Source organism: Narcine bancroftii, chromosome 3, assembly GCF_036971445.1.
Source record: "Narcine bancroftii isolate sNarBan1 chromosome 3, sNarBan1.hap1, whole genome shotgun sequence".
In the NCBI taxonomy this organism is placed as follows: domain Eukaryota; kingdom Metazoa; phylum Chordata; class Chondrichthyes; order Torpediniformes; family Narcinidae; genus Narcine; species Narcine bancroftii.
In genome coordinates this window covers 281,412,738-281,429,864 of record NC_091471.1, presented here as the reverse complement: position 1 = coordinate 281,429,864, position 17,127 = coordinate 281,412,738, and the positions used below count along the sequence as shown (strand labels likewise).

At 39.5% G+C, this 17,127-nt stretch overlaps 1 protein-coding gene across 1 annotated transcript in view; it reads right to left on the bottom strand.

The window, feature by feature from the left end:
* Positions 1 to 17,127, bottom strand: part of ints1 (integrator complex subunit 1) — a 160,316-nt gene that overhangs the window by 129,481 nt on the left and 13,708 nt on the right. Inside the window, exons 4-11 of the mRNA XM_069928346.1 lie at positions 12,494 to 12,690; positions 10,496 to 10,633; positions 9,269 to 9,428; positions 8,465 to 8,573; positions 6,922 to 7,108; positions 5,201 to 5,346; positions 2,425 to 2,566; positions 243 to 419 (exon numbers count right to left, since the gene is read on the bottom strand). Coding sequence (XP_069784447.1) covers positions 243 to 419; positions 2,425 to 2,566; positions 5,201 to 5,346; positions 6,922 to 7,108; positions 8,465 to 8,573; positions 9,269 to 9,428; positions 10,496 to 10,633; positions 12,494 to 12,690 — 1,256 coding nt within the window. The remainder of the gene's footprint in view (positions 1 to 242; positions 420 to 2,424; positions 2,567 to 5,200; positions 5,347 to 6,921; positions 7,109 to 8,464; positions 8,574 to 9,268; positions 9,429 to 10,495; positions 10,634 to 12,493; positions 12,691 to 17,127) is intronic.

Genomic DNA, 17,127 nt, shown 5'->3' with positions numbered 1-17,127 from the left:
CTGGACTTGCCTTACTGTAAATACTTCCTGCAACTGGTAAATCATCACCTGGGCTCACATGGAAATGGTCACTATGACAAGATTCTGAAGGGAATAATGACAATAAATGTTGCAAAGAAGGAAAACAAAGTAAATTATTCAACTATATATGGTTATTTCATTCTTCTAAAACAGGACTCGAGCACTGTTAATTCAATTTGACTTTAAACACATCATGCACTCACTTAAGAATAAGGACCTACCTTAAACTCCATATCAAGGTATGTCTGCTCCTTCCGTTCCTGCATCAGGCCCAGACAGAAGGAGGGAAAGTTGATTTCATGTTTGGTTTGTTTAATAATTTCCCGCAGCAAAGCTCGAGATGCTCGAAGATAATCATCTTTGTTGGTGAGCAGATCCTGGAATACCATAGCTAGATACTGAGAGAATGCAGCATAGAATGAGACATGTAATGGTACACTATATACATTATCAAAAAGCAAACCAGAGAAACCACAAGTTGCCAATCAACTAACATGCGCAAAGTCAAGGAACTGTTCTGCCTCCAGGTGGCTAAATCCACCCTTGGACTTGGGGAGATTAATGGACAGTCATTTAGGACCGAGGGGAAGAGAAATTTGTTCACAATTGCCTCATCAATCTCTGGAATTCCCTTCCTCAGAGAAAATTAGATACTTAGTTATGAAGGTTGAGAGGTGTAACTTTTAATTTATAGGTAATACAAGCAAGATGTTCAGTATGCTGGAGTCAGATTCAATGTCAGTCAATGGGAGGGCTGATTTGGAGTTTACAACACTTTATTTCAAAAATAAGGCCTTTGTCCTTTCTGACAACAGAATGGAGCCCAAGTATGATTTTTGTTTTAATGGCTAAACCTTGCACTCTTTCACTAGTGTGGGGACTTGCTGTGTTTCCTCACAAGTCTAAGTGTCTATAATGGCAGTGGTATCTTTTAAGCTGTTACTTATGCTCCTCGGGGACTCCAAGAGGGCTACACTGATTTCAACAGGTTTTTCACCTCTCAGACTGACAAATCTATCCTGAGCTGAAAAAGAGTTAAACAAGAACATTTGGAGATGCTGGGGTGCAGTACACAGAAGTGCTGGAAAAACACAGCAGATCAGGAAACATCCACAGGAAGTAAAAGGCAGTAACCTTTCCACTTAGCACAACACCTTTATAGTGCCAGCGATCGAGTCTGGGGTTTGAATCCCGACCTGTTTGTAAGAAGTTTGTACGTTCTCCCCTTGTCTGCATGAGTTTTCCTCGGGGGCTCAGGTTTCCTCCCACCGTTCAAAAATGTACCAGGGGTTGTAGGTTAATTGGATGGCACAGACTTGTGCGCCAAAATGGCCTGTTACTGTGCTGTGTGTCTAAATTTTTTAAAAATTAAATTTAAATTGGAGGAACAACATGTTATACTCAGTCAGTCTCCAACCAGATAGCATCAATATTAACTTCTCCAATTTCTGTTACCCCTCCCCTGGTCCCTCTCTCTCCCCCCACCCCCCTCGATCTCTCAGTCTCCCTTCCTCCAGTTCCCCATCCCTTCCTTCTCATACTTCCACATCATTTCTCAGCTTCTTTCTTTTCTATCCTCCCATCAGTATTCACCTTACTTTTTACCTGTTTGCCTGTGCTCCTCCCTCTTCCCCTTCCTCCCCCTCAGTTTTTTATTCAGGCATCTGCCTGTTTTTCCTGAAATGTTGATTGCCTTTTACTTACTATGGATGTTGTGACCTGCTATGTTTTTCCAGCACTTTTGTATATGACCATATCATGTTCCAGTGACAGCTTTTGAGGTAACAGGACAAAAAACTTCAGTTCCGTAGTACATTTACAAAATTAAACTCACCACTGACAGTAATTGACAATTAAATGATTCTGAGGCAAATGGCTTGGCTGATTAGATAAGGTTTTGTGGGCAAAACTCATTCCGCCTTGCTGAAAAAATTCTGCACACAATATTGTCGTTCAAATCAGGAAAAATCCAAGGAAATGAAAAAAGATGCACCATACAAAGAATATCTAAAATTTTAATTTCAAGGAAGTGCAGTATGTGACTGGTGGCAACCCAAAGCGAAATTTAGATCTCTTTTTGCTCTAAATACACTTGTTCTTAAACAATTTAAACACAGAAATACATATATGCAATTTAATTTATTTAATATAATTAAAAAAAAATTAATTTATATAGACAGCCTGGTAACAGGCCCTTTCAACCTTCATACCAACCAATTAACCAGAATCCCTGGTTAACAGAAAAACCATGCAGGATTTGAACCCAGGTGCTGATTGCTGGCACCGTACAGGTGTTGCGCTAACTGCTTCGCCGACTATGCCGCCCCATGTACATGTACAAATTAACAATAGCTTGCAAACCATTGCATTGCCTGCGCACAACCCAGGTACATAAGGGCTCACCTTGGGGGCAAGTTCAGAGTTATGCTGAAGAACTGTGTAGAGAACCTGCATGTTGTTTGGGTTGCGTGCATTTGACAGCTCGTTGAATATGACAAACTTCACTAGTGTTCCTAGGTTATCTCGATGGGCATTCAGCAATTCCCTATGACCATAAGGAGAGAAGTTTTGCAGTATGGAAATTACACAGTAGAACATACATTGAAAGGAAAAAAAAAGTCTTTGAGAAGTGTTTTTTTTTCCCATATTGTATCTCTCAAGGCTTCAAGAATGTAACAAAGCATTTTACATCCAACCAAATACTACTGAGCCTAGTCATTATAAACTCATTTAACATGGCAAATAATGGTAAATCTCCCATGAGCAAAAACAGGACACTGCTTCAGTGATCTAACAGCAAGCAAAAAACTGCAGATGATGGAAATCCAAAATTAAAAAAATGCAGGAGATTCTCTCTAGGTCAAAATCAGTGGACCAGGAAACAGCATGTCATCTCATTAATTTTACATCTGAACTCAGTAAAGAAAGGAGAACACTGCATTCTACATTGCAGAGGGGGAGATGGGGTGGAGAGCAGAGAGAGAATGTCTGTGATAAGGTGGAGACGGCACAATTGTTGGTGCTACCCAAGAGTGGTAAAAGGTTGTCACTGCTGTGTCTGAAGGTTGGAGATGAGGGAGGATAATATAATGTGTTGTCATACACACAAGTCCAAACAACAGCTGCACCAAAATTCTTACCTGCTGCAGCCAAACTGATACTTCATAAAACAAAGCAACTCAAAAGATATATATTTCATCACCATAAAACACCGTATGGAATGAAATTAAAAAATAGATGATAAAAATTAGCAGTTACAACAGTTCAAGGAAAAAAAGTAGCGTTTCTGCAGTGCAGACAGGCCTTCTTGTTGTGCCAGAGAATCTCATGATCAGTGTGGAAGGGGAGGTTCAAGAGTATAATAGGCATGGTGGGGGGGGGGGGGGGGGGGGGGGGAAACTGTTCTTGAATCTGGAGGTGCTCGAATTCAGAAGGTAGCATTGAGAAGAGATTGTGTTCAGAGTGATGGAGGTCAAGGAGGTAAGGCTGGAGCTGTGAGATGCAGAATACAGCAGCTGCCAGAAATCTAATAAAAAGAAAGGTTGGAAATATTCAACATCAGGAAGTGTTCTGTGGAGAATGAACAAACATGTTAATGATAAAGGTTAATGACCTTGCATCAGAATTGGCTAGTTCTGACACAAACTGGAATTGCCAAATTTTGCATCCAGTTTCAAAAGTCACAAAGTATCTGAACCAAGGATTAGATGCTGCACTTTAATCTTACATTGGGTTTTGTTGGAACACTGTAGCAGCCAAGGATAAAGGCAAAAGACTCTAACCTCTACGTCTTTGGCTTATATTGTTCCAACAAATCCCAATGTAAGCTGAAGAAATAGCAGCTTCATCGAGGCACCTGGTCAGGCTCGTGATTGGCTATCCAACACAACAAGTTTAACTATGTGTTTGCTGGGTTCACGATGGGGATCCAAAAAAACCTTACATCCTCAAACCGTGGGTAGGGTTGGGTCCGACTATGGGTGGGGAGAGTTTAAGTTGGCCACAAGCACAGGTTCTCTGTGATCAGGTCAGGTTTTCATTTTATTGCTCAGCAGAACTCCAGGTCAGGTGACCCAGGTTTCACAAGACCATACGAATCTAAACATTAGCATCCAGGCACCTAACTTGCATTTTTTTGAATATTGTATTTTATAATTTTTCCAAACTCAAGACAGTTCCAATAATTCACAGTATAACAATCACGTTCATCAAGTATATATTCATTTCTTCTGCTGAGTGTGGTTTTATTCCCTCCCTCGTCCTCCCCTCACCCCTCCCCACCATAACAGAAATCAACAGAAAACATTAACTATTTAAATAAAGAAACTTAATATGTACTTAAAAAGGCAAAGACGCTTATTTATCATTAAAAAAAAAAGTACGCCACTAACAGAAGACAAATAATAAATTAAAAAGAAAAGAAAAAAATTAACCACAGGGTCTGTCGGAGCTCAACGCCTGTCCTCCAGGTCTTTTACATTCATCTTGACCAACCTGATTAGAATGGACACCCCCGTGCTCCCCCCGGGAGAAGAAGGGCAGGAGTAGGGGGGGAGGGGGGGGGCAGAGTAGGGAGGGAGGGGGGGCAGGGCGGCGAAGCACAGGGGACAGCACTATATCCTTGCACCTACATAACTTGGGTATGGTTGCCAGATTTTAAGTTTCATATTTTTTCCTTAGATTATAGGTAATTTTCTCCAAGGGAACAGAGCTCTGCATTTCCATATTCCAACGCACAATGCCAAACTTGCATTTTCATGGTGCAGCATCCCGAAACTATTACCCAAAAGTGCAACTTACATTGAGTACTGCTGCAAGGAAAACTGACTGTATGTTCCAAGGCTGAGAGGCTGATGCACAATGCATTCTGAAGTCATGTTTCATTCAGATTTTCTCCTGATCATATTGCACTTAACCGGAATGCAATTACAGGAAAAGGCTAATTTAAAAAAAAACTTTCCTTTGAAGTTATCAATTACCCACAATGGCACCACTTTTAACATCAACAGCACTTTCTAAATACTCTCCAGTGTTCTCAGCTTAACTTATTCTCAGACCAGGATCATTTTCCGACTAGAGCTCTATTGACGTTTTTTTTTCCCCTTGGCCTCTGTCGATGCTTGGTTTTCAAATTCCTCTTAGACACATTTACAGGACATCTGGTATTTCCAGTACTCACTTGATGCACAGCATGTAATGGTTCAGCAAAACCTTGGGCTTCAGGCGAATTTTGATGAGATTCGAAATAACCTCCATGTCTTCTGTTCCATGTGAGGAGCAGTTGGTGCAGACCGACATCAGCAAGTCCTGAGCTGGACGGGTCAGCTAACAGACAAACACAGATACATAGATATCTGTGGTTACAGATACATAGATGGATGACCAGATATATAACACTTATGACGTAGGACAGAATCTCCCTTGTCATATGACTTAAGTTTGTAGCAAATATGAACAATAATGTTGAATTTTGTTTAAATGAAGAACAAGGAGAGTTGACTGAATTTTGGTTTCAAATTTTTCAAGGTGTTTCACAGGAACATTATAATTATAATTAGCGTCAACAAATGTACAGATAATCCCAAGAATGATGAGGTGGTTTAAGAAGGGAAGTCTGAAGGCTAGGACTCAACAGCTAAAGTGAGAGGTGCGAATGAAGTTAGAGCAGACAGAAATCTTGCAAGAATACAGGGATAGGGAAGAGAGGAATTTTCAAAGAAATAATCTAATGGTAAGTCAACAACCACGAGGATATTTTTAAGATTAAATTGTTGATGGAACCAACATTATTTTTATTAGGTAATGTTAAAATGTTGGGTTTGAAATTGAGATTAAGTAGGAATCAAATTGCGTTTTTGAGATTAGCCCTGGCTGTAGCGAGAAAATGTATAGCAATTACATGGAAAAGTGAGATTGATTTAAGTTTGCAATGATAGCATATGGAATTGAGATCATGCATTCCATTGGAAAAGATAACATATAATTTGTGTGATCATTATCTTTTTTTTAAAATCGGAAAATGTGGAGCCCTTATTTGGATTTTATGGGTTTAAAGTTTTGAACTTTCTTCGGCATGTTGTGGTGGCGTTACCCTATTCAGTGGCATTTAATTATGCTATTGATGGGTTTATCTCCTTTCTTTCTTCTATCTTTGGGGTTGAGGGCGGTAGGGAGAGGGAGGGATTGGAGGGAATGGTATTGGGATGGATGGGAGGAAGTGGGGGAAGGAGGGATTTGCTATACACCACATAGTTTTTTTGTATATGAATTATTATATTTGAATGTAATGTAGCTCAAAATTTTAAATAAAGTATTAAAAAAAAGCAAGCACGAGAGTAACAATTTACAGGAAGCAGTATGCAATCGGAAGGGATCACCAACCTACATCCAGAAGAATGAGAAAGAATGCACCACCCATTGTTATAATTACTGGATGTTTTTACTTACTTTGATCTAAGCCATTTTGGTACGATTAAAAGTCTCTCAGCTTGAATTGAATGAGTTGTAAGAACAGTGAACTTGGGAGGCTACTACACCTTCAAGGACACTGAAGTCAAAGGGTTAGAAGTGGATGCTAGTTTGAAAGGTCAAAGCAAGTCAAGTATTGCTTTCATGAGGAAAGACAGGTAACATCTTATTGGAAGAGGAGAATTATTATCAGAGGAGCCAGAAAGGAAAATTGGTGTTTTTCTACTGCACAGAACTGAACGTATCAAATATACCCAAGGGCTATTTAGAAACCTCCTTGAAGGGAAAAGGGTTCCAGTGCAAAAGAAGGAATTACAGAAGCTGAAAAATTCCCTTCTGTTCTGATGCCATATTTAAATTGTTCTTTTTAATTTGGTTCCCACATCCACTAACTCTTGACCTTTAGTTCTATGCTACCCCTTGATGTCCCACCTTTGGATTCTGCAACCACATTTCCAGCCGCTGAACGGCCATAAGGCGAACTTCTTTGTAACCACAGGTGGCTGTCAGTAGCCGCAGCAGATTCCGTGAGACGTTATCCATGGGCTGGCGCCGGTTGAGTTGATCACGAAGCATATCAATTACATAATCTTCCACGCTCTCGGCCAAGTCCTCGTACCTGGAGAAAGAATCAGAGAAAACCTGCTGCAGACTAACTTGCTTATTATAGGCTGCAACTTTAGGAAGGCCAGCAAACACAGCACCCAGAACTAGGCAACCCCTCACACATTTGGGACGTAGAGTCAAACAGTGTGAAAACAGAGACCCTTCAGCCCAACTTGCCTACACTAGTCCTACCTGCCCAGGTCTGGGAAAAATTCCTTAAATCCATCTTATCCAACTTTTTCCTTAAATGTTCCAATAGTATTTGGTTCAAACCACACCCTCTGGTTGCCCATTCTATTCACCCACCACCCTCTGTGTAAAAAATGTTACCCCTCAGGTTTCTATTAAATCTCTAACTCCTCACCCTAAACCTATGTCTCCTACTCTGGGCAAAGGACTCTCTGCATACACCTGATCTATTCCTCTCATGGTTTTATATACTTCTGAGATCACCACTCATCCTGCTGCACTCGAAAGAATAAACCCCTAGCCTGCTCAACCTCTTACTATAACTCAGACCCCTGGGTCCTGGCAACATCCTTGTAAATCTTCTCTGCTCCCTCTCATTTGACTGTAAAATGTAGCACTGAAGAAAGAAGCATGAGGGAAATTGAAAATACAGATTAAATTGGCCTTAATCACTCACCAGAATTGAAAATAAAGACAAAGTTTTTCAAGAAGACCGCAGAGCCCACCTCACTGACAAAAGACAAAGGAGGAAAAGCCCAACACCCAACCCCAACCCACCAATATTCCCCTGCAACCGCTGCAACCGTGTCTGCCTGTCCCGCATCGGACTTGTCAGCCACAAACGAGCCTGCAGCTGACGTGGACATTTACCCCTCCATAAATCTTCGTCCGCGAAGCCAAGCCAAAGAAGGTAATGGTGCACATTACAATGTAACAAACCTACTACTTTACTGATCTGGAAAAATTCTCATCAGATTCTAGATGTAGAAAATTTTGAACGCCAAATAATCAATCTCCAAAAACCAGACCCTTAAAGTATTCTCTATACTCTGGAAAATTATAAAAGCTCATCAGTGCCAATTTGACTCCATGCACATCTGTTTTAAGGTTTCTGATCCATCAGTCACAAATTGGAGCCCAGGTTCCAGACGGGGCTCTTCTCTCAACATGCCATCTTCCCACCCATGCACACCCTTCAGCAGCACAGTGAGCTATTATTGAAGAGGTACATCTGGCTCAATGTTATACTTAAACCATCCACTGGATTCTTCAACATTATATTTTAGTGCAGTTAAAACATCAGGTTTCACCCTCTTCCCAGCCATGGTCATCTTCTCCTTGCCACCACCCTGTCCAAAGAAATATGGTCTGCTCTAGGAATAATGTGACTGGCTCTCACCTGGGCATTACCTGGCCTGCCTCTACATCAGGACTCAGTTTCTCTTCTGCAATAAGCAGCTCAGTCTGATTGTCGTCGTCTTCGGGTGTGGATGGATGAGGACTCCCACCTACAGATTAGTCAGGAAAAGAAACCAGTTGCCTTGATACAAAGCACAACTTCAGAGATCATAAGATTATCATCAACTGTCAATTCAGGAGAAATCCCATTACCAAGAGAGCAGAGAGAATGAAGAACTTCCTACTCGAAGAAGGAACGAGGATGAGGACAATATCAGGTTAACTTGAGAAAACTAACTTATCAATGAGAAAGAAATAAAGGTTCACATGGAACACAAGACCAGCATGAAAGAGGTGGACTAAGTTTCTGTGCTGTTAAAATTTTGTTCATTCTTATTCTGAACCTAAGTCTTACACTTGGAGGCCGTTTAGCTGTACAGATCAGCCAGCCTCCTCTCCAGTCAGTGGTCTACATAACCAACCGTAACTCGTCCAGTGATGTCTTAAAAAGGAGCAAATCGATTTGGATGTCAATCGACTGGGATTGACCAAGTCCAAATGCTCCCCACAATGAAATCAGATGGTCTAGCAAACTCCACCCCTTGCCCACGTGTGAAAAACAGCTATTTAGAAGCATCCAAAGATTATAATCTTATCCGTGGAATCAGCCAGCAAGAACATCAAAAATGGTGAGAGATGGGGGGGGATAATATCTACTGAAAGGATGTTGAGAATGTGGAACCCATTGTTGGATGGTGGTTTGAGGTGTTCAACAATAATGCATTTGGGGTGTTGAAATTCTCACCTGCACTGAGGTCACCACCAATCCTGCCTCCATCTGCCTGCAGCAACATACTTTTTGGAGATATCTTGGTGTTAAAAGCAGTCTGAATATTCTCAACGAAAGTCTTGCACTGGGGACTGTCCACCCAAATACGCTCACCGAGAGAGTCCTCAATATACACCTGATGGGAAGGAGGGAAGTGAAATTTAATTTAATAAATAGGCTTAAGAGAGTTACAATAAAAGAACTCGTGTAATCTATCTAATCACCACTTTCATTAGCTAATTACAAATCCATCTGGATGAACACAGACAGCTAATTGAAATTAAGATAACACAAGCATGATACACCAGAATACAAGATGAAATATTACTAAATGCTTCACTGCGTTGCAGAAGGCAGTATGGTTAATAAGCAAGAATGCTGCAGTGCTAGAGGAGAGACGGTTTATGATGGAGATGTTAATTAAGGCTCCATCTGTCTTTAAGGTTGAAGTAAAAATCCAAAGGCACTTTTTGACAAAGAGCAAGCAAATTCTCTCCTTGCCCTCATCATTGCTTATCCCTCAAAATCATCATTAATATCCAATAATAGTTATTTATTTCATTGCTGATCTGTGAGAGCTTCCATGCATTAGTTGGCCTGTGTCTCCTGCATTCTAAGTGACCACATTTATTGGAATACTGGACGTGGTGCTTCAAGATTATCCAAGGTCATACAAGGTGCTGGAAAAAAGCAAGTTTTCTTTGTTAAATGGACATTTAACAAAGCATGATGAATGAATTTGGAATACAAGACATATTATTGAAAAGTATTTTGGATTATCATGCAGTCGTGAGTCACATTATTATGACCAGGATTCCCCTAAAACTGTATCAATAACCAAGTGAAAAAGGGCTACCCTTCACCCTGACTTTGCATTAAGCAAGAATGGTGGGTGTATGGAACAAGCTGTTAGAAGAGGTGGCCAGGGATTGCAACATTTAAGAAACATTTCAGCATGGATGAGTGCAGAGAGAAGTGGGTCAAACACTGGCAGGTTGGACGAGTGTGGGTGGGGCATTTTGTTTGTTGTGGACAAGCTGGGCTGAAGGGCCCATTTCCATGCTGTTTACACAATGCAATCCCCTTTCTTACCCAAGACTGCTAGTCTGCCGCCCAGAAAGCAATTCACGAAACGGAATTCCCAAAAGGAAGAGAAGATAATTGTATGGAAATTCGTGTGGAAAAGTCAAAACTGTGCCATACCTTGACAAAGATTTCAGGCCAGTTCTCATCTTCCTCGTAGGCTGCCATGAGGAGATTACAAGTAAGCACCGACACCAAACTGTTGCCTTTCGTTTTGAAATTAATAGAAGCATCTCGTCGAAGCAAACTGCAAAGGGCCTAATTCAGATATTAAAAGGACATGTCAATGCCAACACTCTCTACTCCCTCTTCCCTTCTTTCATTCCCTTCATGAAGGAACACTGACAAAACCTTAAGCATCCAATTCAGTTAGAAAGAATTCAGTTACCACGTGGCCCAAGAGATCTGTGCTGGTGCAAACCCTCAAGACAGGATTTCTCACTCCTACTTCATCTAACCCTACTGTGTCTCTCCATTTCAATCTCCAAGCAGCAGTTTTCAAGCTTCCCCTTACAGCATGATATAAAAATATCTTTTAATGACTGTTGCCAAATACATCGCACAGGTAAGGTAGGTGAAAGATTTGGCCAGCTTCAGTCCTGGCCCAGTCAGAAGATCATGGGTTTAAATCCCACGCCAAAGGATTGAGCACATAGATTTATTAAAGCATCTCTGGGGTATCAGAGCATGTTGTTAAGGGAAGATCATATTTTTAGATGAAATATTATACTGAGGGCTTTCAGATGCATGCAAAATATTCCAGGCAATACTTAGGAAGAGTAGGAATTTGTTCCCAGTATTACATTCCATATTTGTTCATGTTATTACCCCTCCATAAATCTTCGTCCGCGAAGCCAAGCCAAAGAAGAAAGAAGAAGAAAGATCATTTATGAAAAACATTTTAAATATTGTTTAAGAAATTATTTCAGGAAATTTTGTAGAAGTAGTCTAAAAGTTGTCATAAATTTGAACTTTAATGTTGCAAATTTACAGCCATTGAATTGATGTCTTTGTATATAAATATGAAAAGTAGTAATGGGACCTACAGTTCCTCTTGACTAACCTGACATTGAAGGCTCTCAAAGTCAGAAAATAATTAGATTGATTTTTTTTCTTTAAGATAAATCCAAATGCAGAAAGGAAAGGACAGCAACAAAAACTATAAATTGCTACTTCCTCAGGAGTTTGCGGAGGAGCTAGTGGAGTTGTTCAAGTGAACCGGTACGGACTTGAAGGGCCGACATGGCCTGTTTCCATGCTGTAAACGGTTATATGGTTATATTAAAGGCAAGCTATTTGTTCAATAGAACAATGCAGTTTGTGTAACCATACTGTGTTCTAAAAAGGATGTGATTCTTCCTACAACAGTAACGACAACTTAAAATACAAAACCCTTCTGAATAATTCAAGAGTACAAGTACAGTATTTTATCATTGCAAATCTTCTTTAAATTTAAACGTACATTACAGTAACAGGCCATTTTGGCCCATACAACCAAATTTACACCCCATTAACCTAAATCCCTGGTAAGTTTTGAACAGAGGGAGGAAACCGGAGCTCCCGGAGAAATCCCATGCAGACACGGGCAGAATGTACAAACTTCTTACAGACAGCATGGGATTTGAACTCCGGTCTTATCCCTATTGCTGGTGCTATAAGGCGTTGTGCTAACCGTTACGCCAGCCGTGTTGCCCAAAGTTGAGTTGCTGTGTGAATCTTTCCCAAAATAAATGAATAACAAGCCGGAAACCAAAGGACTGAATAATGAACCAGGAGCAGCTCATTCACCTTGCTCATAACACACAATCCTGAGGTGACAGCCTGAACATGATGATGAGTTTATTGTCGGATACATTGTACAACATACATAGGCACCAAAATTCTTACTTGCTGCAGCCGAACAGATATTTAATAAAAAATAGAACTCCAATTGTATGCATTAAATACTGGTCAGGTCACTTATTGGAAACAAAGTTCCTCATCCCCAGTAACATCCTCTGCACCCTTTCTGAAGCCTTCCTTTCTTGAACTGTGGTGCCCTTCCCATCCACAATATCCTTTTTGAGGTTGCGTTTTGTCTAGCCCTAACTACCTTAACAAATATCTGACAACTCTTACCTCAATAACACCCTCTGTTGCAAAGACATTGGGTTTGATTTTGGCCATATACATCAGGCTGAGAAAAAGCGTTGTGTCTGGCTTTACCCGGTTGACCTTCATCTGCTTCACTGCTCCACAAAGCAGTCCTTCAATGCGATCGTCATTTCCCTCCAACTCTGCAGCCTCTATCTCATCCAGTAAGGTTGCTGGAGGAACTGTTGTAAAACAAGAACAAAAAGAAAAATCCTTTTCAAGCTTTTTTATTGCTTTTTATAATAAATACAGTACAATGAAGAAAAGGGAATCAAACTGAAAATACAACATCACATATTATATATATTATTTATACATTGTATATATATATATATATATCTATATAAATAACTCGGTCCTCCCTACTCTGCACTGAGAGAAATCAGAAAATACATCAAAAGTATATTAAAAACCCACCTAACCTATTCTATAAAAAATAAAACTAACCATAAAAAATTCATCTTAGCGTCTTATCCTGAGGGTTACATATATTTTGTAGCTTTTGATTCATACCATATATCAAAAAACAAAGACTATATCTCATCTGGAAGAGCAAGTACATCTAATTACATGAAAAACATTTACATCAAATGTAAATAAGACATTAATGGTCACCATGTATCTTCAAATTTCCCCAGTGAATCAAATACATGACATCTAATTTTTTTCTGAACTTGAACAGGACATAATGAGAGACCATTTGAACAAGATGGCTCTTCTGGTCAACAAAGTAGAGAAGGCCACAACCTGTTGCATATATACAGAAAAATTCCCTATGTCTGGTTCAATAACCTCAAAAAGAGCAGTTATTGGATTGGGCTGTAGCCACAAAAAGAAAAGAAATAAAAACTCACTTGCCTTCCAGAACAGGGAGGCTCAGAAACATTCTGCCCTGCAGCAAGTGCATGATTTACCTCTGACCAATTTTCACAAGCTTTTTGCCATCATTTGAATAGAATTGTTTATTGTCATATGTACAGATACAGTTAAGAATTTTGCTTTGCATGCTATCCAGGCATGTCAACCCATACAGCAAGTAGTGTAATAATAAAACAAAAGTTGTTAGCTAACAATTTTATCAACCTCTTAAGAATATGAATGAGCTATAGCATTACAGTACTTTTTAGCTGGGGTGATAGAACATCACTTCACAGCAGGAACCTTCCTCATCTGTTTACTGTGAACTGCACAGCATTAGACCCATTGCCTTCCAGATCTAAGCAAAGAGTTCAATCTGACTTCTGGTGTCGACTGAATGTTTTTAAATTCTTCCTGTGAGCCAAGTGCTCTCTTTTTTTTTAAAAAATCTCATATCCCAAAGATGTGAAGTTTGCAGGTTAATTGATCACTGGAAGTATCACATCTTCAGTCAAATTTATTGTCAGAGTACATACACACTACATATAACCCTGAGAATCTTTATCTGCAGGCCAGGCAGAATTTCTATTACTGGTAACTGTAAACTGTACTCAAAGAAAGAATTGTAAACAACCAATGAAAAATCCAGATGTAGGTATAAATAAATCGTAGTAAATAATGAGTAAAATATGAGTCCTTAAATTAATCCCTGAATGATTCCATTCAGGAGTCTGATAGTTATGGAGTAACAATTGTTCCTGAACTAGAGGTACGAGTCGTGTTGCACCCATACTTCCTTCTTGATGGTAGCATGTCCAGGGTAGCGAGGGGGGAGGTGGGGGCTCGGAGGTGGATTCTTAATAATTCCTGTTCCTTCTGATGACAATGTTCCATGTCAATGTACTTGATGGTGGGGTTAGTTTTACCTGTGATGTACTGACTGATGACATACCAAGCATCCACAAACTCCTGAGGAGGTAGAGGCGCTGTCATGTTTTCTTCACAATGGCATTAATGTGATGGGTCCAGGACGAGTCCTTCAAGGTAGTGACTCTTAGGAATGTAAAATTGTTGACCTTCTCCTCATTGCCTAATGATTACAGGATTAAAACCTCTGGATTTTCTTTCCTCAAGTCTACATCAGTTCCTTGGTTTTGATGACACTGAGTGCCAGTTTGTGGTTAGTACACCATTCAGCCAGGTTTTCAATATCCCTTCCATATGCTGACTCATCACCCCTTTTTGTACAGCCCATGATGGTGGCATCATTAGAAAACTTGCATATGTTGTTGTACTTAGCTACAAAGTCATAAGTGTAAAGAGGGTAGAGCAGGAGGCTGTGGTGCTCCAGTACTGATGGAGATTGTGAAGGAGATGTTTTTGCCAATCCGAACTGACTGAGGTCTGGAGGTGAGGAAAACCAGGATCCAAATGAACAATTTTAAAAATTTTAATTTGGACATACGACACAGTAACAGCCCCTTCTGGCCCATGAGCCCATGTCGCCCAATTACACCTAATTGACCTACCACCCCGGTACGTTTTGAAGGGTGGAAGGAAACCAGAGCATTACCGAATCTATTGTCATGAACAAGTCACAAAATTTGGTGTTTTGTGGCAGCCTCACAGTGCAAACATTCTTACCTCTACTGGGCAGTACGCAGGAGCAACCGGAAGTGGAGACTAGAGAAGGTAGGCCTCAAAAAGAGGCACTGGAATCTGGAATGGAGTCTATGTGTGCTGTTTTGGAAGGGATTGTTTATCAAATGGATAATATGTTTAAACAAATGACTCAAGGATTTTTGGAAGTGACAACTAAAATGAATACTATGTCTGAAGATATGACTGCAGTTAAGAATGATGTTAATAAATGTATCAAATCAGTGGATACAGTGCAAAAAAATTTTTTAAAATTGAAACAGCTTTTTTTGAATGTAAAAATCAAGTTGAACGTAATAGGGAAAAAATGGAGAAAGTGGAAGATTCTTTTGTGGATTGGGGAATTCAGAAGAAAGAATTATTGAAAAAAAATTGATTCACTGGAAAATCAAAGTCGAAGAAATAATGTGAAGATTATGGGTCTTCCAGAAGATACTGAAGGTTCCAATTCAATAAATTTTTTTAAGAAATGGATTCTCGAGATGTTAGGCAACGTGCTTTTTTTTGGAAGGCCTAGAGTTGGACCGGGCACATAGAGCATTGCGGAGGAAACCGCTTCCGAGACAACCGCCACGGGTGGTCTTAATCCGTTGTCTGAAATATCAGGATAGAGAAATGATACTACGGTTGGTGGTGCAGAAGGCACGACAAAGTCAAACTTCAATGATGATTCAAAATAACAGAGTATTTATTTTTTTTAAATGCAGATCTGAGTCAGGAGATTATTAGGTGATGTCGGGAATTTAATTTGGCTAAAGAAGTGTTATGGCAGGAGGGTTACAAATTTGCTTTTCGTTATCCTGCAGGGTTAAAAGTCTTTTATGGTCATTTTTAATCTCAATTTTTTGAAAATGACCAAGATGCATTAATTTTTGCTAATTCACTACCAGAGTTGCAAGGAAGTGGTTGATTCTTGCCGCCGTTGCCTAAAAGGAAGGCAAATGGAAATGGAAATGGGAAGAATAGAAAGAAAGAAGTGTTAACTCAAAGTCTTATTGACATTGAAGACCCGGAACAATCACTGGGGATTGGAGTCAATGGGTTGAATATATTTATTATATTTGATTATGTTGATGTGAATAATGTATTTCTGGCTGGGGGGGGTGGTGGATGGCACTGAAATCTTTGATAGTCATCTCCCGCTAGTGGGGTTTACCACACAGTTTTTTTAGGGTGTTACTACCTTGAGTAGTTTTTTTTGGGGTTAATTAAAAATTTTGCTTTGAAATTTTTTTCTTCTTTTTTAAAATATTTAGGGGAAGGATAGTGATTTTAAGATATTATAAGGGGAGCGATTTGTAGTGAGTGATTATATTGTTAATTTGTAGGGATCTCTCATCTGAAATTTGCAACTTTTAAGTTCAGGGGTTAAATAACCCAATTAAGCGAAAACGAGTTCTGGCTTATATTAAGAAAATGAAAGTTGATATTTTTGCAACAAACACATTTGACTGAAAAAGAACATCTCAAAATGAAGCGAGATTGGGTTGGTCATGTGCTTTCTTCTTCATTTAATTCCAAGGCAAGAGGTGTAGCGATTGTAATTCATAAGAATTTGCCCTTTGAATTACAATCTATGGAAGGAAATGCTGGGAGGGTTTTAAGGGTGAATTGTAAAACTTTTGCTGAATCTTGGACTTTGCTTAATGTTTATGCACCTAACGTGTTTTATTTCTGATGCTTTTTTGTTGTTAAATCAGGTTAATGAAAATATTTTAGTTGGGGGAGATTTCAATTTGTGTTTTGGATACATTATTAGATAGATCGCCAAAAAAGTATAAAGAAATCAAAGCTGGTGATACAAATTAGGGCCTTGATGAAAGACAAATTTGGTGGATATTTGGAGAAGGGTCAGTGCTACGGAGAAGGATTTTTCCTTTTATTCGTCTCGACATGATTCGTTTTCCAGAATAGATTTTTTATTAGTATCGGCATAAGAGTATTACAGGCGGAATATAAAAGCAAGGTTATATCGGACCATTCTTTATTATTTTTTTCTTGTGTAAGTTCAGAAGTGGTACGTTCATCTTATAGATGGAGATTTAACACAATGTTGTTGAAAAAAAGAGTTTGTTACCTTTATTAAAGAACAGATCACTTTG